Raw genomic sequence first — 27,816 nt, forward strand, 5'->3', positions numbered from 1 at the left:
GGGTCCCTTCCATCCACGGGGACAGGAGGAAAGGCGCACACATGGAATGGACACAACAGCAGCCATAGCACGGACTTATTTTGTATAAAGGTCCGTTTGACACCTATTCAGCAGGGCACATGCTCTGTCCCTGCGGGCCCAGCCCAGAGGGGTATGTGAAGGTGACTCAGACTGGGCTCCTACCATGGAGGGATTTCCAGCTAGCAAGGGGGATCAGGCAGGCCCATGATGATCTGTCACACCCCAGAAAGTGAGATGTTCCATTAGAGATTCAGAGACAACACTGAAGGAGTTCAGAAAGAGGTACATGTCTGGGTTTCTAGAACAGTATTTACTGAATCACATATTGTTATATATCTACATGCATCTACTGAAAATACCTATCCTGTTTTAAAGTGTCTTCTCACTCACTTTCTCATTTTATCCTAAGTGACTTGTGAAGCAGGCAAAGTAGATTGGATTGCTTTCCAGATGAGCAAAATACAGCACAGATGTTTTAAGTGATCTGCTCAAGTCAGGAACACACACAGGCAAAAGTAGAACAAGAACACCCTGTCCATCTCGGCCCATTTCTACAGAAGTATCTAGAGCAGAGGGCACAAGAAGCTCTCTGATTGCGTAGGACACGTAGCAGGTGTAATGAAGCCAAGTAGGCAGCTGGATTTAAAAGGGCAGTACTGATGCAGCCTCTGAAGGTGCAAGAGAAGGGATATGACCCAATGAAGTCTCGCATTCCCGCTTTTCCTTCTCAGGTATTGCCTGTATCATTGCCCACCCCTAGGCCTATCCAAGCCATAACCATTAGGGGTTCATCCCTTATTTTTTCGGGCCACACTGGTTTTCCCTCCCACTGATCTCGCGGAGTGGGGATGGGGGTTGGGTACCGGTTCTCTCCTGCACACCATAGCGTGCCCAGCCAGCACACTGCTAGGCTCAGGGCAGGTGGCTAAATACAGGCGAATGCATGAATTCCTGGTACCTCCACGGACCAGTAAGGGTATGTTGGTTCCCCCCAAGAGTGGGCGGGCACGGGACACCCTCGCCACCCGGAGGCGCTCACCGACCTCGACCAATGAGGGCGTTGCGGGGAAGGGGAGGCTGGATGGCCCGGGGCCGTGGGGACCACGACGCGCCACCAGGGGCTCCGGTCCCCCCGCTGGAGGCCGGGGCTACCGCTCCCACGCTTCCGCAGAAGGCATTTCCTGAGAGCATGAATTCTATCCCCATCAGGAAAATTGTTGGGGAAAGTGGTGGAAAATGACGCCGGCGGAGGAAAAACGTCGGGAGTAAAGGAGCCCAAGCCCCGGGCCAAAACCCTCACGGAGGGGACTGAGGAGGTTAGAGAAGCCATGCGCAGCTCCCGCCGCGGCAAGAACCAGGGCTGGAAGCCTCGCGAGATCTTGGGGAGGGGGCTCGGGAATCTCGTTGCGTTGCCTAGCGACGGGCAGGACGCTCGCAGGCCCCCAAGCTAACCCCAGCTGTAGCCTTAAATCTCCTACCATGGGAGAAGGCGGCGGCCGTAGCTTTGGGACCACTAGGGAGCTGCAGAGGCTGAAGCAGCAGGCGATGGAGTACTACCGGGAGAACGACGTCCCGCGCAGGCTGGAAGAGCTGCTCAACTCCACCTTCTACCTCCAGCCTGCCGACGTCTACGGGCACCTGGTAGGGACCTGGGACAAACACCCTCTTCCCTCCAGCCCCTCTCCCCCCGCCCCACGCTGCGGCAACGCCACGCGCCTGCGCCGTTGAGTCGCGCACGCGCGCCGCCGCCGCGGGCTCGGGGTCCGCGGTCTTGCGGGGAGGCGATGCCTGGGGAAGAAGCGGTACGGCAACGTGGGCGGGAGAAATCGAGAGAGAGAGAGAAAGTGGTGGACAGGCAGTGATTAGAGGAAAGCGGGGTCTAAGGCGCTTATGGGGCCGAAGCGACAGCTTCCTCGCTGCCTCTGAGCGGGTCCGCCCGGGTGCAGTGCTTTTTAAACACAGACCTTAATACCGCGTAGCTCAGCTTACCAACCTCCAGCGGCCTCCGTGTGAACACGGATGAGCGCCTCAGCTTGGCCTCAGCCTGCCCTAGGGCCTCATGCCCAGCCCATTCTCACTGCTCCCAAGTCTCCTTCCAACCTATGCTTGCCTTGCAGTGCGCACCTTTCTCACCCTGGATGCCCACCCCCACCCGACCAGCTGCCCCCCAAACTCCAAATTCACATCAGTCTTGCCCGTCTCGCCTGAACTGTCCTCGCGTGTTCCTAAATCATTTCCTAAACGTAATGAGACCCTTCCTAGGCTTGCGAGCTTCGTGGAGAGCAGGGGCCTTTTCCTACCACCTACCCTGTGCTCAGCACAGGGTCAGGCACATACCTTAGCCTTAAGCAATGAGCAGTCGAAACAAACAAGCGTGTTCTCATTTCCAGATCCGTTAAGAACTAGCCAACAACGCCTTCCTCCTGGAAGGCAGTGTGGTTGGGAAAGCCGAGTATGTACATGCAGAAAAGACGCACAGTGTGTTTACAAGGTTCAAAACCACATCTGGTTGTGGCAGTTGATATTGGGGGGGGGGGTCCATGAATGTTTATTTCTCTTGGTCGTGGCCTAGAAGTAAAAGTTGTATGTTGGGGGTGGGGTGGGGAGGGACGTGCTGAGCTCCCAGTGCTCTGTGATTTATGCTACTTCACTTAAATCTTTAGGACCACTGGGAGGTAAAAATTAATTTCAGTTTTACAAATACGGAAGCTTGGCCCTGTGAATTTAGGTGATTTTCCCAAGGGACACAGTGAGTAACAGTGACAAATCGAACCAGGTCTGTGTTCCCAGTACCAAGGGATTGCATGGTACATAGCGGACACTCGAGCACTTATTTGTGGCACAAATGAATGAATGCGATTCTACATTCCATTCTCTTTCCACTGTCTCTTACTTGAGGAATTCTTGAAAGTAAACTAGTCTAACTTCTTCATTTCACAAAGACACCAAGACCTTGCCTCCCAGCTACCTAGTGCAAAAGTTAAGACTAGACACTTGGACTCGGGTTCCTCGATGTAATGTTCTTCCCAGTCTGCTAGGCAGCCAGGACTTTGGTTTGTACACTTCTCTGGGAGTTTATACCTTGGTTAGGGACAAAAACCACTGCTATGTAAAAGAACTGGAGTAATAGATAAGGTGATACATGATTGTGCTAGACTGAGGGACAGATCACTGTATGTCAAAGGAATTCAGGGATAGGGAAGAACCTGTAGGCTGTAGCATCTGAGAAGGTTTTGGCTTGGACTTTGAAGGATGTTCAGGAATGACTGGCAAAAAGACAATGTCACTGCCTGAGTTTTAGCCATCTGTATTTTCATTTAGTTTCTCCCTCTATCAAGTCCAACTAAATCATGTTACCAGAGCAGCCTTCCTAACCCTAAATCTGATCATCATTCTTTTGCTCAGAAACCTCCTGTGGCTCCTTACTATTCCCTAAAGCCTGAAGTTCCTCACTTCCTCCCCTTGCCTTATCATACTCCCTCTACCCAAAGGATCTGCCCTTGACTCCTCCTCTTTGTCTGCCCAGTGAAATACTACATATTCTCCAGTGTTAAGCTCAAATGCCATTTCTTCACTGCTTCTGTACATATTTGAGGAACTGAGATAATGAGGAAGATCCTTGGGGGCAATAGTAATACAATCTAGTCCCTTATAGTTTGATAAAGAGTTTGAGACCCGAAGTCAAGCAGATCTGATTTGATTCTTAGCCCTTCCACTTAGTAGCTGTAGTGGACTATGATATTGATGCTCCCCAATGAACCATACCACCATTGTGACTGCTCTTATGTAAATCTCTCCTACACCTTGGGACCTGGCCATATGACTTGCTTTGATCACAAGCCCCATGCCAAGCACAGTGCAGACAAAAGCATGGTAAAGTGCTGCCATATTGAGGTTTGTAGTATTGGAGTACTCCCTCCTGGTAACCAGTCATCATGTTGCCTGGAAGTCAGTTACCCAACTGGAGAGAGAGAGATCAAGGTAGAGAGGCTCTGGCAGATGCAACAGCTCCAGGAAATCCTGTGAGAAAGACATGTCCAGCCAGCCTCTAGGATGTTCTAACCATCCTGGCTGAGACGACAAGACACATGAGTTAAGTCATCCTGGATACTCTGGACCCAGTCAAGTGTCCAGGTCATGGAGCCTGAATGGGAGACCCCAGGGAAGATCAGTCAAAAGAATTACCGCGTTGAGCCCAGACCAGATTGTAGAATCATGAGTGAATAAATGACTTTAGCCACTAAGTTCTGGAGTCATCTGTAACTAAGCAGTGAGTAACTAAGACATTGGTTACTTTACCTTATGCAATTTTTCTGGAACTCAGTTTGCTCCTCTGTGGAACGGAAATGATGATTTACCTTACAGGGTTGTTTTGAGAATTTTACGACATAATGTATACAAAGTTCCCAGGGATGTGTCTGACACATTAGTTTATACAAGATTTAATTTATGGAATCCTAAATATGCCAGGCACTGTTGTGAGTGATACAGTGATAAACAAGACACTCCTTCAAGGCATATACTAAATACTTAAAAAATGTTAGTTCCTCTCTCTTCCTAACATAATATTGTACATTGTGGAGACTTGTTACTAGTTATTTCAAATTCACTATAATACACAACACATAAGCTAGATTTTTTTTTTCCTCTCCTGATTCTATCTAAATTCATTGAGACACTTACTCTGTAACGTATGAACCATCATCCTTAAAATACATGGATAGCTTGGGGTGCCTGGGTGGCTCAGTGGTTGAGACTCCTACTCTTGATTTCAGCTAGGGTCGTGATTTCAAAGTGCTGGGATAGAGTCCAGTCTGGGGGCTCTGCACTCAGCAGGGAGTCTGCTTCCCCTCTCCCGCTGCCCCTCCTCTTGCCCACACACACACACTCTCTCTAAAATAAATTATATATACATATGTATAAATTATATATATTTATTATACACATACACATACATATATACACACAGGTACATCTATATATACGTATATGGTGGCTTGAAAATTGACTTTTGCTTTTTTGTGCTGAAGCACCACCTGTGGGTAGGAGATGACCTGTTATGTAGGCTGAGGTCATTGAATTTTGAATGCAAAGATCAGAGGCCTGTTCGGCAGTGAATGCAGAGAAAGAGCCCAGTACAGTCTGTTGATGAGGTCCAGGAGGGTGTCCCCTCACCTTCCCTTCCTCCTTCTCTCCCCACTTCTGCTCCTCCTCCGTGTAGAGACGCCATCTTGAATCTTTTTACTCAGGCTTTTTTTTTTTTTTTTTAAAGATTTTATTTATTTATTTGACAGAGAGAGATCACAAGTAGGCAGAGAGGCAGGCAGAGAGAGAGATGGGGAAGCAGGCTCCCTGCTGAGCAGAGAGCCCGATGTGGGACTCGATCCCAGGACCCCGAGATCATGACCTGAGCCGAAGGCAGCGGCTTAACCCACTGAGCCACCCAGGCGCCCCTTTACTCAGGCTTTTTGAGTGGGCTTTCTGCTTCAGCTTCGTGCCCTTCTCCCTCTCTCTTAGAGCACTTCCAAATGGCTTCTGCCTTCCACATCAATGAAATGGCTTTCACCAAGGTTCCGACAACCTGCTTTGAACACATTCTGTGTGTGAACCACTGGTGAGTGAGTAGAGCCTCTGCAGAAGCCTTCACCGTTAAAATAGCAGATGCCTCATGGGGAGGAATAAAAACTGGCCCCCAGAAGGTTCCAGAGTTTGCCTCACAGCATTCTAGAGATGATCTGTCTTCCAGATCTTGGACAGCAGGATGGATTAGGACCTGCTAAAAAGTGACATGGGATCTCTAAGAAATGTATGGGAAAACATTCTCAGGTGTGTCATGTTTGATGGACACTTTGCTTCCAAATAGGCGTCTTTTTGGAGAAGCTAAATCCTAATTTTCAAACAACTAATCTCCCCCATTGGGTAGCTCGAATCATCTAATTAAATCAGAGGTATTTGTTTCAAAGTAAATTAATATGGCTAAGACTCCAATCTTGAGCTATTTTTGTTTGTTTGTTTCTCCTCCCTTAAATTCATTTGTACTACAAATTTCACTCTGAGGCACCGTCTCCAGAACAAATTGGAACGCAGCGCGGCAGATGGAAGATTATCTGCTTCAGGAACAGCCTGAGTTAGTGTGGGCCTCATACTCCTGATTTGTAAAAACAGGGAGCATAACCACATTCCTCATGTTTATTTTTCTTCCTAAAATGCTTTGAATTTGGAGGTTGACTTCATGTCCTTCTCCCGTTCGCCCATTGATTGAGAGCAGTTGACGTGGATTCTGGACTCAGTCTAGAGGCAAACCCCAGCTCAGCCAGCTATTGTACAATCTTGGGCAAAATATTTCATCTCTCTATACTCGTTTTCCTCATTTGTACAGTGGAGATTTTAAAAATACTGATCCCTATGGGGTTGTTCTATGACATAAATAATGTGGGCGATGCCCTTAAAACAGTGGCCAATACCATGATATATTCTTTAAAAATAAAACCTACAGTAACTGTATGTTATTGTATGTAAATATATGTAAATACATATAATACATGCAAATATGTATATGTAATTATAAATACATATAATATATGTAACTATATGTAAAAATAAAACATACAATAACTGTATGTTTTAGGTGCTTTATAGTTCTATATTTTCTTAGATACTGTTCTGTAAAATGGAGACGTTTATTTGATTTCTAAAATTGTGGGATTATATCATTTAAAACTGATTTTTGAATCAGTCCTTTTATAAGAATAAAAGACTTTTGTTTTCCTTTTTTAAAAACTTTGTTCAGATGTTTCATTTTGCTTGTAAATAAATTTACATTTTACAATCATTAAAAGAAGTAAATGTACGTGAGTTTCTGCTGAGAGTTGGAAAGAGAACAGATCATTCCATATCCCGGAGACCCTGCATCAGGTTAATCCAGATCTGAGCACGTGAGGGCAGGGCAGTTCCCACAGAGTTGATAGTTCCAACCTCACCCCCACCTCCTGCCCCCACCCCTGCATGAGGAGGACACTGAGGGGAGAGGTCTAAAAGAAACTAGAGTAAATGTGAATGATCTTTTAAATATAAATTAGTCATGGTATTGTAATTTTTGTTTGTGTGTGTGTGTGTTGAAGGCAAACTGCTTTTCTAAACTTGCAAAGCCTCCCACCATATGCAGAGTCGTGGGGAAGAATGTCTTGGATGGACTGGGGCTTCCAACCCTCCAAGTGGAAATATTCTGCACCATTCAAAATTTCCCCAAGGTAGGACGCAGCTTAAATGTGTTCTTTATTGTGTCTTGGTTCCTTCGCATTTACTGTCTAAATTATAGAAAATTAAGGACTTAAAATTCCATGTTTGTGAAATACATACATACAACTTGTAGGTAGTCATGCACATAAAGCATGAACCCTACAAGGAAGCATTATGGCTTTATTATGTTTAAGTGCAATATGAATACAGACTTGGCATGCTAGCCTGTAGATGATCCAAGATGGAGAAATGGGGCAAAAGTCGTTTTTAAAAAAATCCAACATCATTAATGTGATGAGTTCTGTAAATCTGTAGGTATGTTTATAGATTCATATGTTTATATATAAATTTACATAGATTTATAAATATGTGGGCTGATTGACATAAAGGAAAATTTCATTTTCATAATTGTAATAATTCACTTGAATTGCTACATATTTGTTAGAAGTAAATTTGCTACTGTCTCTGGGAGGCAAATAATTTTGATGAAGTCTGTATCCTTTTAGCTATTTATTGGAGAGGGAGTGATAAAAATGAAGTTCAATGTAAGATTTTTATAAGTGTATTTTAACAAGGTAACAATTTTAAATGTTCCCTGAAGTTGGGTTCCATACAGTTTCAACAGTTATAAAAATATCTCAAGGAAAATTACATATTCTCATTTTCCCTTTGAAACTGGTGATAAAATATCATGCACATTAAAAGCCGGATACATTCAATTTCTTCCTTTCTGGAAGAGGGAGGGAAGATGTAGAATTCGTTGATGTTATTTCCAGAGCATATGCTCGGTGGTGATCTCAACGCACTTTGAAGTCCTCGAGAATGTTCTGCCAGAGCTGGCAGACGCAGAGCAAGAGGCAAGGTCCGAGGCGGTCCGCATCGCGGTGCAGTGGGTCAACGAAACCATCACCGAGGAGCTTCAGGGCCTGACGCCCTCCGACCAGGCTGAGGTGGACCAGGTGCTCAGGTAGATCTTCCGCTTTCAAACGGAAGTGTCCAGTACAAAGAGTATCTCTCTCTCTCTCTCTCTCTCTTTTTTTTTTTTAATTTCACCCGCCAGTAAAACAGGTCTGTCATATCTAGAAGGTATAGTCAGCAAGTTGAGTAAGAAGCCTATTCGAAAGCGGTGAAATGCTCTTTTCTAAAAACCTGGGTTTTTTTCCTGCATGAGGGGCATCAGGCCTCTCAGCCTCTTTTCCATGTGTATTCAGTCCAAGTTTCAGTAGAAAGTTTCTCAGCAAGAGCACTGGTAAGAATCCAGATGGTGTCCTTTCCGGCCCCCCCACCTCCTATGCCACCTTTGAGGGCATCATACGCTTCCACCGAGTCCCAGTGGGTGACGCTGGTGGTCAGTCCTCCAGCCACAAACAGGTCCTCCGTGCTCTGCCCACAGGTTGACTTTAACACGTGACAACCAAGGCAGTGGTCGCTAGGGCCGTGTCAGTGCAGTTCAATGCCCAGCCAAGGAAAGGTGAGCATCACTGTTCCTTTCATGCAAGTCCAGTGTCACGAGCCTCTTGGCCCAACAGAGGTCAGCTGGATTCTGGATTCTGTCTCTCTCAAAGCTCCACCACTTGCTTAATTAAACAGAACATCGACAAAGCTGTAGCAGCTGAGGTCACAGAGGTTGCTGCCTGCGTTCTCCTCGAGGATTTTCATGGATTCCTGTCTCACATTTAGGTCTTTCGTCCATTTTGAGTTCATTTCTTTGTGTACCTTTTAGGACTTCTCAAGGATATTTTGCTTTTTTGTTGTTTTTGTTTTTGTTTTTAAACTATTCATTTTAAGGTTTCTTCCCCACCAAAAAAAAAAGAAAAAAAGAAAATGAATTCCTGTCCACTGTACTATACATTTCACTATCTACTCTTGACTCATTTTTCTTTTCGTGGTCATTTATTCAAAGAGAAAAATCCAGTAGCCCTTAATCAAAAAGCATATTCAAATTTTACTTTAAATATATAAACAAATAGGCTCAAATAATTAAAAAAAAAACAAGCACCTAAAATCTTTTAAGACTTTATTTCTAGGCAAAAATTAATTTCAGCTCTTGAACACAATGTTTTAACAGCATCATTATTTTGGGGCCCTGGAAAGTGAAGCTGATTTGTCTTAGAGTAGCTAAAAAAAAGCAGAGTTAATTGTTGACACATGTTGAATGGAGTTCAGCACTCAAACTGACCAAAATTATGAGCGATATTCACTGTAAAGCCATATTTTCTTGCCATAAAGGACATTCTTTGGAAATAAAGCACAAGAAGACAAAGAGAGGAGAGAACTGGAAAAAAGCCTGGAAGACACAAGAGTGTCCATCCCTTCACCCGCACCACCACCACCGCCTCCTCCACCCCCAGCCAAAAAAAGGGGACAAAAGCAAGGTCAGTGTCTCATCTTGCAGAACCTTCGATAACTAGAGTGTGAGGAAGAAAGGCTGAAGCTCTGGCTGCCTTTCCAGTTAGAGTCTTTTTGCTGCAGACCGAGGGTGCCCCCCCTGCCCCAGGTACCATCCATGCTCAATGCCACTTCCTTGCTCGACGCTGCCATATGGGGCAGGCAAGGGTTTACCCCATCCCACCCTCCCCTTTGTTTGAAAAGAAAAAATATTTCTTACCCAGAAGTGAGCACTTACCAAGCAAAGTACACTGCATAGTGGCAATGCTGGGGACAGGGAAAAGGGAAGTGGCATGGGGGACCTTTAACCGCCCCCCAAATATCCATTAAAAGCCACTTTTTATTTATTTATTTATTTATTAAAAGCCACTCGATGTTTTAAGGATTAGTGATATCTATTGATATGAATAACCAACATTTTCTCAATCCTATTAATAACGTATTAATAAAAGTTCTTGAGGGGTGCCTGGGTGGGTCAGTGGGTTAAGCATTTGCCTTCAGCTTAGGTCATGATCTCAGGGTCCTGGGATTGAACCCCGTCTCTTTGGCAGGGAAATGGCCTCTCCCTCTGCCCCTACCCCCAGCCCATGCTCATGCAATCTCTCACTCACTTTCTCTCTTACAAATAAATTAAACAAATAAATAAATAAATATTATATAAATAAATATATAAATTAAAAATTATATAAATAAATATAATAAATATTATAATAATAAAATAAATAAAATCTTTATTAAAGTTTTCACTGGGAGCCTTTGCTATTCTAAAGCAAATAGTCCAAGTTATCATGACCCTTTGTTCCACGCTTTCCAACATATGGTGAACTTCAGCCCCTCTAGTGTTCCGGAGTTGCTGCTCGTGTTGTAAATCGAGTTTTACGTCCTTCCAACATGCTCCTTGAAGACATGAATCATGTCTCATTCAATTTAGCCCCACCAGGTCCTCACATGATGCCAAAGCACAAAGTAAACACCCAATCCATGTGGGTTCCCTGGGATAAGAAAGCACCAGAACCAGGAAGGGACCGAAGAGACCATGGAGACATGGTTTCTTATCTCCTGGACTCAGATGCCGAGGCCCAGAGAGGGAAGAGAGTCTCCCAAGGCAAAAGAATCATGTAAGACCAATCTCCGTGCACAGGGGGCGGCCGCTGCTAAATTACCTCTAATTACGGTAGAGATCTGCGGTGGGTGTTCTGGGGCGGTTGCTGTTGACTGACAGAACTTGGAGCGCCAGAGAAGGGAAGAAGTCGGAGGGGACAGTAGTTCGCTGAACCTTTGCTGTGTGTTATGGGGTCACGTGCCTTATTCCGCTTGTCTTACCCACCTGACCCAGGCCAGCAGCTGGGGACAGGCACTGGCCATTTACAAGGGATGGTGTGGCACTTGGGCAGGCTGGGCGGCGGCTGGGAGCAAATAAGAGTGAAAGGCCAGTGAGGCGGAGGGTGCACAGCTAGCTCTGGAAGCCATTTCTATTACAATGGGACACCTGTTTGGGATTAGCCAGCAAGGTTACTAGCGAGATACACATCCATGAAGAGACGTGTTCAGCAGGAAGCTGGATACGCAGGAGCTCTGGTGGGTGTAGAAAACAAAGGATTGGGATTCAAAGACACTCCAGATCTTCTTCTTTCACTTCCTTTTGGATATTAGGCAAGTCTTTTGGCCTCTCTAAGCCCTACTTTACTCCTAAGTGAATGTGGGATTGACAGTACCTGCCCTATACCATTGTCAAAGGAGTTCATATCGAATGTCTGAAAATTTCTCAGAGTGGCAAAATCCATGGCTACGGATGATTTGGACACTGGGGAGTTGTAAGTGAAGTCACACAGAAACTTCTTGAGGGCTTGAGGTGGAGATCATTTCTCTCCAACCTCAGTGCCTCCACTTTCTTCACATCTGTAAGTAAAGCATTAAAAAGTGTTTTATCATAGTCAAACGCCCTTGAAAGGAATCTTTTATCCCTGTTTTTCCCTCCAGGGAAGAACGATACTTTTACAGAGAAACCTATTGTGCCTCCAGAACCCGTTGAACCTGTACTGAATGGTAGCATGGCCATAGGGGCTGTGTCACTCGCTATGGCCAAAACCAGGGCCATCCTGGACAATAACCCCCTCTACTTAAATATTGCACTGCTGAAGCAGTCAGGTCAGGTCAGTATCCGTTGTCTTCCATCACGAAGACCCGTGAGGATCTCAACACCAGTGAACCACATTTCTTGTTTCTCCTTGGTTTCCCCTCTTCCAGGAACAGCCCACAAAGCTCACCTTACCTTTGCCAATGGTGTCTCTGGTCAGCTGCGGGAAGTCATCGCCCGGGAAACTGAATTTAATGAAAGAAGTGATGTGTATTCCCCATCCTGGATTAACAGCTAGACAAGTACCTTCGATGATCTCACACTACTTTTTCCCTTTTTTGTTAAGATTTTATTTACTTATTTAGGGAGAGAGCATGAGCAGGAGGAGGGGAAGAGGGAGAGAGAGAATCTCAAGCAGACTCCTGGCTGAGCACAGAGCCCAGTGTGGCGCTTGATCCCAGAACCCTGAGTTCATGACCCAAGCTGAAATCAAGAGTCAGACGCCCAACTGACTGAGCCACCCAGGTTCCCCACACACTACTTTTTCTTAAAAAAAAAAAAAAAAAAAAAAAAAAAAAAAAAAAAAGGCTCTGTCATCGACAAGTCTTTCCTGTAGGTCCCCAAGGCTTATGACACCAAGGGAGGGAGAATTAAATATAAAAATGAAAAAAAAAATTTAGGCAATCAGAAGTGGAAAGAAAGCAAGACCTCAAATACAAGGGGCCCATTTAAGCCACCTTCAGTCTCTGGTTCCCTTCAGCACTGATTCATGCCTGTGACTCACCAAGGAGCCCTGGGTGAGTAACTTGCCACCCATGATGGGCTGGGAGGTTGTTACCTGGGGGAGTCAGGGCATCTTTATTTACCGGCCGAGGCACTGCAGCAGCAGCAGGAGGAAGCTGGCTCCTTCCCGGCAGTCAGATCTGTTCCGGAAGAGCTCCAGGGCCGGCCGGACCGCCTGGCATGCAAGAGAGGTTCAGTGTGTGCTTCTCGAATGGAGGACTCCTAAGTTGCATCTTTATACTTAGTGGTGTGCTAGTTTCTGTATTGTTCTTCACTGGCCTGAAGGAGCCCTTGTGCCTCTCTAAATCTCCATGAAATATTCTACCAGTTAGGGCATTAGAAAGAATTTACATTTAGGTACTGTAGTGGATGTTCTCAGGAAAAAGTACAGGAAGTTCCATCCCGTCAGGTAATACATGGAGTGGTATTTTTTTACCTAAGCTAGTGAGAATCACTATTTTTTCAATCTCAAGATAATTTCTTCATGATAAAGAATTCTTTTTTAAAGAGAATAACCGTTACCTCACGATGTATCGATTGTGGAACACTAGGAATTCCTAGCTGGCTCACTGTCTGTCCGATCGCGTTCAGATCCCAGCGCCAGGATCCTTCTTGCAGTTCAAATCCATTGGGTTATTGGAGGACCGGCGTAGTTGGCATATGCCATCCTTTATTTGTCTTCGTGTGCAGATCCCACAATCATCAGGATATACATTCCTATTTTTTAAGTGACAGTGGCTTTATACCAGCTCAAACACTGTCATGGAGAATCCCTTGCTGACCTATAGGATGTGTATTTGCAACAAGGGTTGGTCAAGGGACTATGAAAGAGAGTGTGTCTGACTTGATCCAGCCAATGGCGCCCGTCAGTTCTGAACAGCGAAGAAAGCGTAACTGAGAAGATCTTTCATTCATATCCAACCAAATAAAAATTGAGGGCTGAAGATTAGCATTGAATCTTCTGATTTTGTAGACCACATCTAATCCACTAACTAGGATACCTTATTGGGAACCCTACAAATACTCAGAAATAGCCAGTATGTGCTGTAAGTTTTTGTATTTGAAGTTTCTAAACTACAGTTGTGGAAGATCACGGTTATTATACTTACAGGGTGTGGAGATGCTTCTGGAAATTCAGAAACATATCAACAAAACAATTGAAATGGTAGGTAAAGAGAATCTATGGTATCTAATTGCTGATACTGACACCTCCCAGTATACAAATTTTACTTTATTATGAAGTTAACTCAATATTGTTGTTATGGATATGTAAATGTATTCATTTGGTTTTGGGACCTGGATTTGGTTTCTAAAGGCACTTGACAATCTCATCAGCTGCCTCTGTGCTAAAATTATCCCTTAGGAATTGCAAGGAAAGGATTTGGCCCCTAGGATGTGCGAGGCAGTTTAGTATAATAGTTAAGGCCCCAGACTCGGAGGTCTGCTTAGAATCCCAGGGTTGAGCAAATGCGAGTTTTTGGCCAGATAGCCCGGGACAGGGAGGCCACAGAGGCAGGGGAGCCGTAGGTATGAGTCCCTGGTTGTGCCCGTGTTTGTCTTGTTCTCCGCTATATGTCTCCTGCCTCGCACATCTGTTTGCTTCCCGAGTGTGGTGTTTTTACCGGGGATAGAAAGTTCAGCTGACTGCGTGGTGCAAAGAAGCAGGAGAACTGTCTTTGCATGTACTCTGGTGTGAGCCCTGATTGATTCTTGACAAGCATGCCCTAGTTTACAGAGCCAGGAAATGCTGGGTATTAAAATGCACCCTTTAAGGGCTGAATCCTTGCTCCAGAGTTAGGTCAACACCCCACATTATGGGTATTAAAAATGACCAAACGTCCTTGGAAAGTATCTTTGCTTTTCATCTCAAATGATATTACGCAAACCAGATTCATCAGATTTAATGACCTTTGGCTATTTCCAAAAGTCAAATCCACCCTGCAGCGGAAGTGTTTGTACCTTATTTATTTGTACATTATTTAGAACAATATTCAAAACAATCTAAAGGCAAATCGCACAGTGGTGTTGCTCCCTCAGGGCAAGGAGGGGGTTGTTGTAGGAGTGAATAATGCTTCATTTATATGAATAGAAATGCATTTATAGGAATGGAGGTGGAAAAGAAGGATGAGAAAAGGACCACATACCTGAGTTTGAGAAACAGGCTGGAGTTTTTCAAAATCGGGAGGGGCTGGTATGGGGGTGTGTGTGTGGTGGGAGATTCACAGTGTGCTGGTCAGGCCCCAGGAACTGAAGCTCTGCTCCCTGCCACAAAGTCTGAAAATGGCAAGTGATTTCTCTCTCTCTCTCCTATCTCACAGCCGCCACCTCCAAAAACAGAGACCAAAAAAGGGCATAACGGAAGCAAAAGAGGTCAAGTAAGTTTATGTATTTCTTAACCAGACTTCAGTATGACACAGTTCATCTCCATAGCCCCTGCCCATGTTCCAGCCCCGGTCAACGGTGCTCCAGGCCCAGGGCTCACACAGAAACGACGCGGTGATATTCCTCCAGGAGCGCTGAGCCCCACAGCCCCTGAGCTGGAATGTCACTGGGCCCCACCTCCCTGGCCACAGGCTGCCGGGCCAGCGGCTGGCTCTCTAACAGATGCCCCAGAGGGTGTGCGGAAGCATTTATGAATCCAATATAATAGAGTTGAAACTCGGTAGGTGACGTGTTGGGGAGAGTGAATCTGGCTAACCAGCTGAACGGCAGATAGAATGTTTTCGATTGTAATCTTATCCCTACCAAGTAAGAGAGAAACAAACAGAAGGCACAAAACGATAGCCCTCTCTTTCTTCGGGTCCTGAAAAGGCACCCAAGCCCCATTTCAGACGAACCATTACCAGACCTCCGATTTTGTTGGTAGCCTGACAAACAGTTCTTGTCCACACTGGCCGGGGTGGCCTCAAGAGCCTCCGGAAGCCATCGCCACCTGATCCGGCCACGGCTTCGGTGGCTGTGGGGCGCCCAGGAAGACACACCTCTCAGATGCCTGGACTTTAACAATAGAGTCGGAATAACCAGTCAGAATCCTGGAGACGGTGCAGGCGGTGATGGGACTAGTAAAGGTGAAAAGTTAAATTCCTCCTCCGCACTGGGAGAGAGAAGAGAAATGTGTGAGGAAATACACGAGGAAGTGAAGTGCCTGGTCGGTAATCTGTAGGGATGAGCCCAACACTCTCGCCCTAGACCCCGGGAGAGAGCCGGGGCGTGGGGACCAAATGACTCCGCGTCCGCGCGCTCCGCCTCGCTCCAGCAGGCCGTCCTGGGTGTTCTGAGAAACGCGGGCCAGCATCGGCCCTTCCCATGGTCAGCTTTCCTACTTCTTTTTTTCCTGTTAGAAACAGGTTAAATGGTAGATTCTAGAGAGCCAGCCGTACCAGTTAAGAGGCCTGAACTCTGGAGCTACTCTTCCTGGATTAAAATCTGTCCCAAGTTACTTATCTCTCTGTGAAATGGGACAGTAATTGTACGTGCTTCAGGGGGTTGATGTACGGAGTAAATGTGTTTATGTAAAGCGTTTGGAAGGGTAGCGGGCATTTAATAAGCTCTCAAGAAGTGATGCTTACAGTTGAGAAGAGTCGAACAAAACTCGATTGATACACAGCAATTTCCCCACCTGTTCCATTGCTGAATAAAGGGTTCCTGTCCCTGCCGTTAAGAATGTCAGATGGCGCTTATAATTAACTTGTGCGATCAGCAGAGAAATGGGATATTTCTGCCTCGGTTCATGTTTGCCCTTGAGTCTGGTGTGCACACACGCGCGCGCACACACACCCCCTTCAGAATCACCGTTATTCTGCTTCAAATGTGTGATAATTCATAGTGGCAACTTAGAAGGAGGGCACGGCAGGGCTGACCTTGCATCAGAAACACATGGCTGCCTTTCCCGGGGCTGCTTTCGGTCCCAAACCGCCTTCCACTGAAATCCATCCGTAGTGCTGCCTTATTTTAGCAGAAATCTTCTATCTTTTCTCAAGTTAAGACCTTTCCTGAAGGAGGGCTCCATGTTCACACTTACGTTCTCCAAAAGGAACATGGAACACAGGAAAGAACAGGTTTGGGAGTGGGAGGAGGAGGACAGAGGTAAGGACCGGACAGGTGCTCAGAAGCACAGCCTGGAGATTCGCCCACCTTGGGGTCGCGGCTCAGGTCAGCCCGTGTACCACGGCAGGGTTGATCAGGACATTATACAGACGCACCTAAGACAGAAAAGTGTGTTCCCAGGTTAAGCCTGAAACCATGAGGGTAGGAAAATTACTCCAGACGCTTTGGGCAATCGTATGCCTAAAGGTCGTGCAGAGATGGGTGATGCCAAGACATAAGACTGATGCAGACTCAGAAGACCACATGTTTAGAGAGCTGTGTTGGTTGTCAGTGGTACCTAGTGTATAACCAGGAAGCTCCAAGAAGCTTACTGCTCTGTATCCATAAGCGTCATTTGCCTTCGGTCTTTTAACAGCCCATCACGGGCAAGATGTCACATCTTGGCTGTTTGACCATTAATTACGACACCATAGAGCAACCGCTGGTCCTAATTCAAGGCATCTGTGCGAACCTGGGGCTGGACCTGGGGACAAACCTGCACCTGGCCATCAACTGTGCTGCCCATGAGCTGATGGATTATGTAAGTTTCTGCTCCGGAACACGTAACTTGTTGGGTCCCATTATTTTTATTTTTTATTTTTTATTTTTTTTTTTTAAGATTTTATTTTATTTATTTGAGAGAGAGAGACAGTGAGAGAGAGCATGAGCGAGGAGAAGGTCAGAGGGAGAAGCAGACTCCCCATGGAGCTGGGAGCCTGATGTGGGACTCGATCCTGGGACTCCAGGATCACGCCCTGAGCCGGAGGCAGTCGTTTAACCAACTGCGCCACCCAGGCGTCCCAAGGTCCCATTATTTTTAAATTAGGACTCAAAAGCAGCACATACCTGAGTATTTTCCAAACAGATCCTATTGCTTTTATTAATATTGTGTGCGGCTTCCAAATATAAATGGAGTCGAGAAAGCTGACTTAGCTAATGACCAGAGAATAACATAACCATATAATTTTAGAAATTAACAGGAAATGTCAAAATAGCTACATATAGAAATTCTGTAACAAAAATTGCTAAAATGAGGGGTGCTCACATAGACCGTGAGAGCTATTGAAAAATAACAAACTGGTCTGTTCTGTTGGGTTCACTCCCTTGGTTGGTAGATACGGAATTTGCCAGGCATAGAAAATGGATCCGTTGTAGCTATCACTTGGTAAGCCCGTCTGGCCAGGTAGGTGGTTCTGAGTTTCTGCTGTGACTCCCTTTTTAAATGTAAAAATATTTCCAAGTTGTTGATATTTGTGGAGACTGTATTTTTATCTGATTATGTTATCCACAGCCTGGGTTAGGAGGAGAGAGCTTTAGCGATGAAACTTCTCCGGAGACTGCACCCCATGGGGACAATTATTTCAAAAAGAGAGGAAAACGGGTTCATTTTTAAAAAGCTTTCATTTGACTTCCTCAGTGTAATAGAGCAGCAGTTAACCTTTGGACTTGGGAAGCCGGCATGTTAGGGAAACTGGTAAAAGTTGTCTGTCTGCTACGTACAAGTTCCTTTCTTCAAAAACACAAATGCGGAGTCTGTGATGTATGCAGTGCCCTGCGTGTTGACGTACATTTGTGGTGACTCGGTAATTAATGTCCCATTCAGGGGATATGGCTGAAGAGAATTCCGCTTTAATCTGTGATTCTTTTAACTTCAAAGGAAAACTTGAACAGCATACAAGAACTCTAAGTTTCAGCTGACTTCTAAGTCCTTTTAAATTTTCTAAAGATACGAAGCTCAGGAAGCCTTGTTTAATGTAATTTCCTATTCTCCACATAATGATTGGTTCCTAGACATACTATTACAAAAAATAATTGCATGTTTTCATCAGCAATGTATACCGAGAACTATGAATATACTGACTGCTAGTGCTAGCTAGAATGGGTATTTTTTGCTTATATTCAGTGAAATGAATTAGCTTGATATCAGATAGTTCTTACAATGTTAATTCAACATCATTAGTATTTCTTTACTGACAAGATAGGATTTTCAAGGTTTCGCAGTAAAGAAACTAAAAGTTCCGGCTGCCTTTTTAATCTGGGAAAAGTACAAGATCCTTTCGAGTATGGATTTCTTTGGAACCTGCCTAGTTCCAATGGCATCCATCCCACTGGCAGCCATAGCAGGAAGGTGTCCGCAAACCAGTCATCCTGTCGCCTCCTGCCTCCTTCCTGGTACCCGAATAACCCAGGGGCCATCCCTGAACACAGACTTGGGAATCAGTGCCAGGATTTGCAGAGACATGACACCGGATCCGTTAGCCCGGTTTACTTCTGTTCTTGATGACCTGGGGCTTCCCAGACTTCACATGAATGGAGTTGAACTAGAACTCTTTCAGAACCATATGGTTACTGGTAAGGCGCGCTTGCTACCTGAGAAGGAGATGCCGTCCCATGGGTCATGGGACATTTCACAGTGGCTGTTGGTATCTCCAAAACCTCGCCCTGCTTTCAAATTTTAGGATATTCACGGTACAGGAGACCAGCTTTGTTTACTGTGAGTGGAAAGATGCTGGGTTCTGGTGAGTGGGAAGCTATGCACTGCTGTCTGTCCTGTTTTATAAATTCATGTCATTGCCCGTGGACCCAAGCAGCCAGGTAGCTGGCACCACATGCCGAAACTAAGTAAGAAACTATTCCCCTCCTACTGCGTACCTGGTCTTTTGCATGGAAGGCTTCGTCTGAAGTCCGTGGGAGGAGCACCATGGGGCATGAAGAGGAATGGTGACGTGGTTTCCCCAGGCTAGTATGTAACCGATATTTAAAGTGCACAGATGACTCATGAGACTATGGCCCAAAAAGGACGTTTACAATCTTTTATAGGCAATGAATAAACGCAAATGGGAATGCCGCCTTTCCCCTTTGAGGAATTCCTCATTCCTCTTTATTTTGTGATTGTCCTTCCACCCGCCAGAGTAGAGGAAAGTATGAAGTGATGCTGGGAACATACAAAAACGCAGCGGAGATGGTGGACCTCTACGTGGATCTGATCAACAGGTTCCCTGCAATTATCGCCTTAATCGATCCTTTCAGGAAGGAGGTAACAGGGATCCACCTTGAACTGTATAACAACGGAGAGCAAAATCTCATTCTTTTGGCTTGGTGGCTGGAAATAGTGCAGTTTGGGGTGGGGTGGAGTCGCACACTGAGCAAACAGAGACCCGAAGCAGGGGGCCTGGGAGGGCGCCTGTGTGCAGAACAAGTGAGCTTTCCCAGGCACTTGGGGGTACCCATGTTTGCATGAGCAACCCAGGGCTGGCCACCAAGCCACCAGCCCCTGCTGCAGCGGGCCGGTACCCTGGCCGGGCTAAGTGCTCCCGGAAATGGGCCCTCTGCTCAGCCCGTGTGGCATTCTCCTTCCACTTCCTACACATGCAGTAAAGCTGCAAAGCTGTATTTTAAAAAGGTTTCAGAGAGCGAGATTTTCCTATCTATTCGAGCTCTGACATCCGGTGAGGGTTGTTCTGCCAGAGGGGGCCGTCACTCTCCCTAATGCTCTGGATCTCCAAAACCTAAATTCTTGATAGTATGAATTGGAGAGAACCATTAGATCAACTGAACAGACAGTGTCTGGGAGATCAGGCATGGATTTAAATGTGGGGCATGAGAAGAGAGCTGTATCGCGCTCAGGGTCCCCACACCTCCCTTGGCCATCACTCCTGTCACTGCCTGTGCCACAGCCCAGGGCTTACGGAGCCACCACCCAGCTCCTTAACCTGCTGGCGGCATCTTCAGACCTTGTTCCAGGGCTCTGGTCTCGTCTGGTTTTACTGTGCTAAGATGGCCCATGTTTGGTCTGTTCTAATGGGATAGGTCAGAATCTGGTACAGTGGTCTGGGAGACTTGGTAGATCATCAGTTAAAACAGTATTTCATTTCATGTGATGGTCTTACCAACAAAAACAAGGGTGTTGAGAAGGGAGAGCCTAGAGCCTTCACAGGCTCATTTCCTTCTGTTTTCTGTTCACCAGAAATAACAGTGGCAGCTTCTGGGCAGCTAGTTGTGAGTAGCTCCATCAATGTGGAGCATTTAATGTGTATTAAACAATTTATCCAAAAGATCTTTAAGCTCAAATTTAATCACTTGAAGATTCTGTTCCACAAAGCTGGTTAATTTATGTGGCCATGGTTCAGGTACCACTCAGCCGCAGAAACAACAGAAAACCATTTTGTGGGTCTCAGAAAGGTGTTTAACTCTGATGAGGGGCTCTAGGGTTCCTGTTGTTTTGTGATCATGCTTCATACATTTTAACGATTGATTCTTAAATATTTACCCAGGACTCTGAGCAGTGGGACAGCATCTGTAATGCTCTTGGTTCCAGGTGTTACATCATTGCAGGAGCTGCATCCAAAAGCATTTCTAAACTTCTAGAGGGTGGGGACATCAGCACCCCCAAATCCAGTGGGCTGGTCATCAAACATACCAACCAAACTACGATCTCTGACTTGGTGGAAATAACCAGTCTTCTTGACAGTGAGTAGAAGTATAGGTCTACAAGACTTATAAGGAACTTGGCTTGGTTACACAAGGAGCCAAAAAGGTACAGTTTGTCAGTTAATAAAAAGCATGGTGTAAATCTTGGCAGAAAACCAAATTTCCAGCCGTCCATCAGAGCTCTGGTGCTGGGAGACAATTTGCAGCTAGTGTACTAATCCACTTCCTGGTGGTCCCACGACAGTCCCAGTTCAGGAGTCCCACCCCTGCCCCCCATTTTAGGCGTGACTGAGGACAGTACCTTCTCAGCTTCACACCACAGGACAGTGATCCCACTCGCCCACGCTGATGTTTTAAAAATTCCTCACAAGTTTCAAACTCTTTACCACCGTGAGGTCTGTGAACATGCTTGCCCTGTACCATTGGCTCACTACTCCTGATCCTTCACGTCTTTCCTTAAGGGAAACGTCTTCAGATATGTATGACTTTCCTGGCTTCCCCCAACCCTACCTGGTTGCTCTCAACCTCCCTCGTAGCTTCTGATACTTTCTCTTTGTAGTATTGGCCACAATTACATGTACGGTGATTTAATGTCCAGTATCTGCCTATGAGACTATGAAGTCCCATGAGCTCACAGGAGTCTTGTTCAGTGCCTGAAACATGGGTGGGTCTCAGGAGTTAGGCAGAAGGCTTGTCTAAGACCTGAAGCAGGGCTCACAGCCAGACTGGCAGCCATGGGCCTGGGCTTGTGCCAGAGAATGGCATGGAATTTGCAGTCCCTTGTCCTGGAGGTGGCCCAGACTAGGGCCCAGGCAGGGCTGTCTTGTAGGTAGTAGACGGGAGGTCGCAGCCCTGGCCTTTCCTCCAGGGCCGACCCACTCAGCAGGCATGCTGTCCTCCACTTCGGATCACTACCATGGCTCAGTCTCCAAACACCAAACACTGTCTCCAGAGCAGGAACCTTGGCTTGTGTTCTTTGTAGCCTTGGCAAACTTCAAGGGGTTCTGAGATCCTCAAATTTAAATTAAGTACCATCCACACTGTTCTTCAAATAAGTTTACATTCAGAAAGACAGATCCCTTTGAATAAAATTCTACATGATGAATTGTGAAATCCAGTAAGGCCTGTCAGCTCCCAAAATGATACCCTTGCACTTACTCTCTATTTTGTCTCAAAGATGCACACTTTTCTACACGGAACATGGACAAAATGGAAATGTGTCTTACAGTTGGGGTCCCCTGTAGTGGTCCTAAAGATATTACAATTTATGATATCTTTAATTAAATTTAGCATTCGTGTAGTATTTAGCATCTGAGTTACTGGAAAGAGATAAATAGATAAAACCAGGGTAATTAAAAAATACAAATGTTTAGGTCAGAATTCTCTGGTGGTCAAATCATTGACTCTTCACAGGAAAGTTGTAAATCTTGGCAGTTTTTTCAGTTTTGTTTCCAGAGGCTCATACATGTGTGTGTGCACATACATACACATACACGTGTGTGTGTTTATACACACATGCACACGCACATGTGCATACATATGTGTCTGTGTACATGTATGTGTGTGTATATATATGCCGTTATGCTCACTGTTCCTATGCCATCTAAACCTGAAAAGAATTCCTCTGCTCACAGGTAAGCAGCGCGTGGCCGTCTTCGGAAGCGCGGAAGGGGAGTCGTCTGATGACAGCCTGGTCGATCTGGCAAGTACTGAAAGCTGGTCAATTGCAGAACTGCCAAAACACTGCTTTTATCATGAATTGGTATTTCAGAGAAATGCAGTCTTTGGCGGAGAAAGTCATGTAACCTTTTATGAAAGACTTGCTTCCTCCCAGACAGCTAGCTTTTGCAAAGAGCTAATCTTTGAACTTTTAAAAAGAAGAAAAATTGAAGTCCTGGGAAAATGATGAGACACTTGAGCGGCTGGGATGTGCACTTGCAGTGTAACTGCCTGAAAGGCAGCGAGAAAGGCCGGACTGTTCTTAGACGAAATCAGCATGCTCCCATGCCTAGTAAAGCATCTAATGCGTAGTCACGCTGTTTACCTTTCCCGTCTCTGTTTGTATGCGGACCTCCTGATCTACATAAGGATCAAATACAAAGTTAGAAGAGAAAAACCAAAACCAGCACAGCGTCCGTGCCCTTTCTCCCTGTTCATTTTTAGCAAAACGTGACTTCTCGCTTAAAATCAATTTTGTCCACCTCCCTGTCCCCCCTTAAGGCCATCGGACTCGGTGTCCGGTTTATCAAGTTGGGAGGTCTTTCTCGCGGCGAGCGGATAACTAAGTACAACCGCCTCTTCACTATAGAGGAAGAACTGCTCCAGAGTGGAACACTGGGTACGTGCTGCTTTCTTGCTTTGTTTTCACTTAGCCATGAATAAGAGAACAAAGATTGGAGACGGGGAATTGGAGGCCCTCGGCGGGAGGGCAGGGGAATCCAAAGACAGTTACTAAGCGCTGACAAAACTAGGGTGGCAGTTGCCGCAATGTGCTTTGTTTTCTTAATGGATTATCTGTTTACCTGGATGTTTCAAACTGTCGCCCTTCCTCTTAATGAATAAGCTGCGTGGTGCTTTTCAATAGAATTAATTGATTGGAATCTCCAAGCCCACCTTTTATTACGGTCCACATTATAGCTAAGGTCTCTGCACAGCCCCTGAAAAGTTAAAGGCAGGTGTTTTCCTGATGATTCTTGAAAACAACTGGTTTTACTTAAGACAAGTAGACCGCATGTTAAGTTTAATGTCATCCGTGGAAAAGGCTGTGGTTTGTTTGTTTGTTTGTTTTTAAGATTTTATCTATTTATATGGCAGAGAGAGATCACAAGTAGGCCAAGAGGCAGGCAGAGAGAGAGGAGGAAGCAGGCTCCCTGCTGAGCAGAGAGACCAATGCAGGGCTTGATCCCAGGACCCTGAGACCATGACCTGAGCTGAAGGCCCAGGCTTTAAGCCACTGAGCCACCCAGGCGCCCCAAGGCTGTGGTCTTGAGAGAAACGAACCAATCATTTAGGAAGTCAAACCTCTGCAAATTTGCATGCCTAGAAGGTACCTTGTGTACTGGGCTAATTGGAGAGAAACACCCCAAAGGTGAATTTTTACCCTTCATGTTCCTGTGATGGCCAAAAGCAGGTGCATGGCACACAGAGATATTTAAAGAGACCAAGTTATTGTCTTTGCAATTCTAAAAGTATTTTGCATTTTAGGACAAAACAAATGAATCACTATGCTGGGGGAAAAGTATGTGTTTATTTAAGTAGTATTGACAAAATACAAAATTTTCTTGGGTGCTATCCGTAAGATCTCATATATGATAAATGTATCAGGGTCTGGCCTCTAGAGCAAATCAGTTCTTGCATATGACGGCAAGGAATTAGTCCTGTGCCTCAGGATATGCACTGAAAAAATAAAGAAGCCAAGAGAGACTGCAATTAGGAATGTCATGTTTAACATATGTTACAACCTCAAAATGCTTCCTAAGCTTCATAGAAAATAAAAATGTGACTGAGAGACTCTTTCTGAGTTAGGTAAGGGCAATCAAAGTTAGTGTTGTTCAGTGTGCTACACAGGCCTTGTTTTTTCCAATAGGTAAAATCATATTGTCCTACATATTACCAGGTTGTGGGGGTTTTTTTTTGTTGGGTTTTTTTTTTTTATGTCATCCTGACTTGTGAAAGCCTTAAGTTCCTAAACGACCCACCACATTTCTAGCCAGACTTCCCCACAAGAGAAAACAGCTACTTCCAGGCATCAGGAAGGATAGTGACCTGAGGCCCAGCCCCTCTCCCAGGGCCATGGCCAAGCCCTGGGCGTCCTGGCCTAGATTATCAGATCACAGGCATGCCTCATTTTATTGTACTCCGCTTTACTACACTTCTCAGATACTGCATTTGTACAGAATGAAGGTTTGTGGCAACCCTGGGTCAAGCAACTCCCTGGGCGCCATTTTTCCAACAGCATTTGCTCACTCCACGTCTCTGTGGGGTCAGCAAACTATCTTTGTTATGATCTGTGATCAGTGATTAATTCGCTGAGAGCTCAGATGATGGTGAGCATTTTTTAGCAATAAAATATATATTTTTTAAGATTTTATTTGACACAGAGAGAGAAATCACAAGTAGGCAGAGAAGCAGGCAGAGAGAGAGGGAAGAAAGCAGGCTCCCTGCAGAGCAGAGAGCCTGACGCAGGGCTCGATCCCAGGACCCTGGGATCATGACCTGAGTCGAAGGCAGAGGCCTTAACCCACTGAGCCACCCAGGTGCCCCTAAAATATTTTTAATTAAGGTAGGTACATTGGGTGTTTTTTGTTTTTAGGCATAATGCTACTTCTTGCACACCTCACAGACTACAGCACAGTGTGAACGGAAATTTTATATGCATAATTTATTTATTATATTTATTATATATCATGTATTATATCATTATTATATATTTATATTATATATATTATATTTATTTATACGCAAATTTATTTATAGCATATGCTACTTCTTGCACACCTCACAGACTACAGCACAGTGTGAACGGAAATTTTATACGCATTGGGAAACCAAAAAATTCACGTGACTCGCTTTATTGCGGGGTCCAGAACCGTATCGCTGGGATCTCTGATGAGTGCCTGCGATGAAAATTTCCCTGTCATTGGCCTGTGGTCGTACACCCCATTGACAGTGGTCGATAAATGGGAAGGAGACCAAGAACTGGAGAGACAGATTTCTCCTCTGAGAGAAGGAGTAGGAAATCCTGTCTAAGCTCAGCTGTTAACTGAGCACGGTCACTGTCACTGTCCACGTGGACCCGACTGGAACTAAGTCTGCAGTCGTCTGCTTGGGAACGCTTAGTTGGCGATGTTCTGTACTCACATAGTGGCCTGGCCTCTCCTCCAGTTAGTTCCTCTGCTTCCTCTGCTCCTCTTCCGCTAAGCCTCTGTCCAAAGTCCACTGCATACCGAATGTTCCAGAAGGGCACCATGCAGACTGAGCAAGACGAGTGTATTGCACGGTTAACCTCTGAGCAAAGTCGGGCCCAGTACTGAATGGTCCTGGGACCTTTTCTAATGGTGAGGGGACCCCTCTGGGCAGTTCTGGAGGTGGTCTCCTTTACCCACAGAATCAAGAACATCAAACTTGGCACCACTGGATTCAACACTAAACTTTATTGTTGTTGTTGTTAAATAGGTTTCAATGAAGAACACATATTTTTTCCCTTGAATGATGAAGCTGAGAAGGGGACCAAGGCACCCGAGGCTGCGGCTACCGGGGCGGGCGAGCCAGCCCAGCTCCCGGAGCCCATCTTCCCCACAGAAGTGCTGGAGGCGTCGGCCAAAGCATGAGCGTCTCCGGGATGGGGCTGTGACCCCCCGCCTTTCGGCCACGCTGCTAGCTGAGACCCGCAGAGCCCACCTGTGTCTTCACATGGGCTTTGCTCTAAAACATCCCTAACCAGCGTGCTCTTTTTATTCTTGGGATTTCTGTTTGCTAACACTGGTACCTAGTATTTCCGCCCGAAATTACGCCTGTAAACTGTGTCTTCCAGACCTCGAATTTCCACGGGGAAATTCCCTCCTGTCCACTTGGGGGGCCAAGACCTAGTAAAAGAGGCCAGTGCATCTGCTGCCGAGCGCACACGTGGGCAGCGACGTAGCCGGCCCGGAGGCGCAGGCGCATTTTTGCCGCCTTCCTCACGCAGGAAGAAATGTGAGAACTTCAGTCTTTCTAACAGCCGAACAGCTGCTGCTTACTTCCTTGCCCTTCATCCCCTTTTCCTTGATTCCCTCCTCTTTCTAAATTTTCATCTTTATTGTATTACTTATACGCTTGTGGGTGTCCTAAGATCCTTTTTAGAAAAAGCAGCAGTCTAAATGCATAAACCCATCAGTAAATGAATACAGATTCTGAAGGTAATAATGCTCAGTTACTTCCGCAACAGCATCTCACAGGAGACAAACGACGTATCACACAGGCTGACTAAGTGCCTCCCTTGTAAGGCAGTATCGGGGTTATGGCAAAAACGTACTGGAAATAAATTTATTCAAACACACACCTTATAGATATAATAATATCCTACTGCCTTGTATAATTTAGATTGTCTGTTTAAACTTACCATTTGCTTTCCTCCAAAATGATAAAAATTGTGATATACTGACCTGTGGGAGAGTTGGCTAAGTTGAGATTTCTGAGAACTTTTCCTCTTGAAGAGTCCCCATAGGGAAATTTAATGGCCTCATGGTAACACCAGGGCCTTATTATGCTCAAAGCAGTGATTTAAAATGGGCTCAGTGGCACGTTCTCTCAGAGCCCGGGGCGGGAGGGCTGGTTGGTATCTAAGCTGGGAGAACCGTGCCTGTTTGTGGCTGCTACTGCCTGTCCTGGTGCTTAGCAACACACAGTGAGGTAAAAGAAACTGTAAGGAAATTCATTTTATTTATGGTTTTGGGTTTTTTTGTTTTTTGAGAGGGGGGAAGGGGCAAAAGCGGAGAGTGAGGATCTCAAGCAGGCTCCACACACAGCACGGAGCCAGACACGGGGCTTGATCTCATGACCCTGATATCATGACCGGACACCAAAATCAACAGCCTGATGCTTAACCTACTGAGCCACCTAGGCGCCCCTGGAAAATTCATTTAAAAGGCAGGCAGAACATGACTAGGTGTTTGCATAGCCTTTGCGCATATCCACACACACACACACACACACACACACACACGGAATAGGGGAGATTATCAAGAGAGTCTGCCCTGGAACCATAACACGAATTATCATAATTAAATGAATTGAACCAGCACAAAAATTTA

General features: G+C 45.6%; 2 protein-coding genes across 3 annotated transcripts in view; one reads left to right on the forward strand and one right to left on the reverse strand.

Annotated features, from left to right (window-relative positions):
- Nucleotides 1-1,537, reverse strand: part of HSPA12A (heat shock protein family A (Hsp70) member 12A) — a 149,924-nt gene extending 148,387 nt beyond the window's left edge. The window contains exon 1 of the mRNA XM_044240601.1: nucleotides 1,500-1,537. Coding sequence (XP_044096536.1) covers nucleotides 1,500-1,502 — 3 coding nt within the window. The 5' untranslated portion in view covers nucleotides 1,503-1,537. The remainder of the gene's footprint in view (nucleotides 1-1,499) is intronic.
- Nucleotides 1,501-27,486, forward strand: ENO4 (enolase 4). Of its 2 annotated transcripts, none has more exons than XM_044240602.1 (14): nucleotides 1,501-1,662; nucleotides 7,143-7,271; nucleotides 8,037-8,227; nucleotides 9,490-9,635; nucleotides 11,629-11,801; nucleotides 11,896-12,027; nucleotides 13,620-13,673; nucleotides 14,827-14,883; nucleotides 16,971-17,135; nucleotides 19,506-19,631; nucleotides 20,869-21,064; nucleotides 22,660-22,727; nucleotides 23,246-23,363; nucleotides 26,201-27,486. In XM_044240602.1, the coding sequence occupies exons 1-14, from the start codon at nucleotides 1,501-1,503 to the stop codon at nucleotides 26,353-26,355; spliced, it is 1,872 nt and encodes a 623-aa protein (XP_044096537.1). In that variant the 3' UTR covers nucleotides 26,356-27,486. The 2 variants fall into 2 exon arrangements, with proteins under 2 accessions (XP_044096537.1, XP_044096538.1); XM_044240603.1 differs by having other exon boundaries at nucleotides 11,896-11,988.
- Nucleotides 27,487-27,816: the final 330 nt, after the last annotated feature.

This window comes from Neovison vison, chromosome 2 (genome assembly GCF_020171115.1).
Source record: "Neovison vison isolate M4711 chromosome 2, ASM_NN_V1, whole genome shotgun sequence".
In the NCBI taxonomy this organism is placed as follows: Eukaryota; Metazoa; Chordata; class Mammalia; order Carnivora; family Mustelidae; genus Neogale; species Neogale vison.

Bases quoted from the DNA above. Each gene is read 5' to 3' on its own strand.
- ENO4 (XM_044240602.1), top strand. From the start codon at position 1,501: ATGGGAGAAGGCGGCGGCCGTAGCTTTGGGACCACTAGGGAGCTGCAG. The intron at 1,663-7,142 runs GTAGGGACCTGG...TGTGTGTTGAAG, and splicing joins CCGACGTCTACGGGCACCTG to GCAAACTGCTTTTCTAAACT. The intron at 13,674-14,826 runs GTAGGTAAAGAG...CCTATCTCACAG, and splicing joins TCAACAAAACAATTGAAATG to CCGCCACCTCCAAAAACAGA.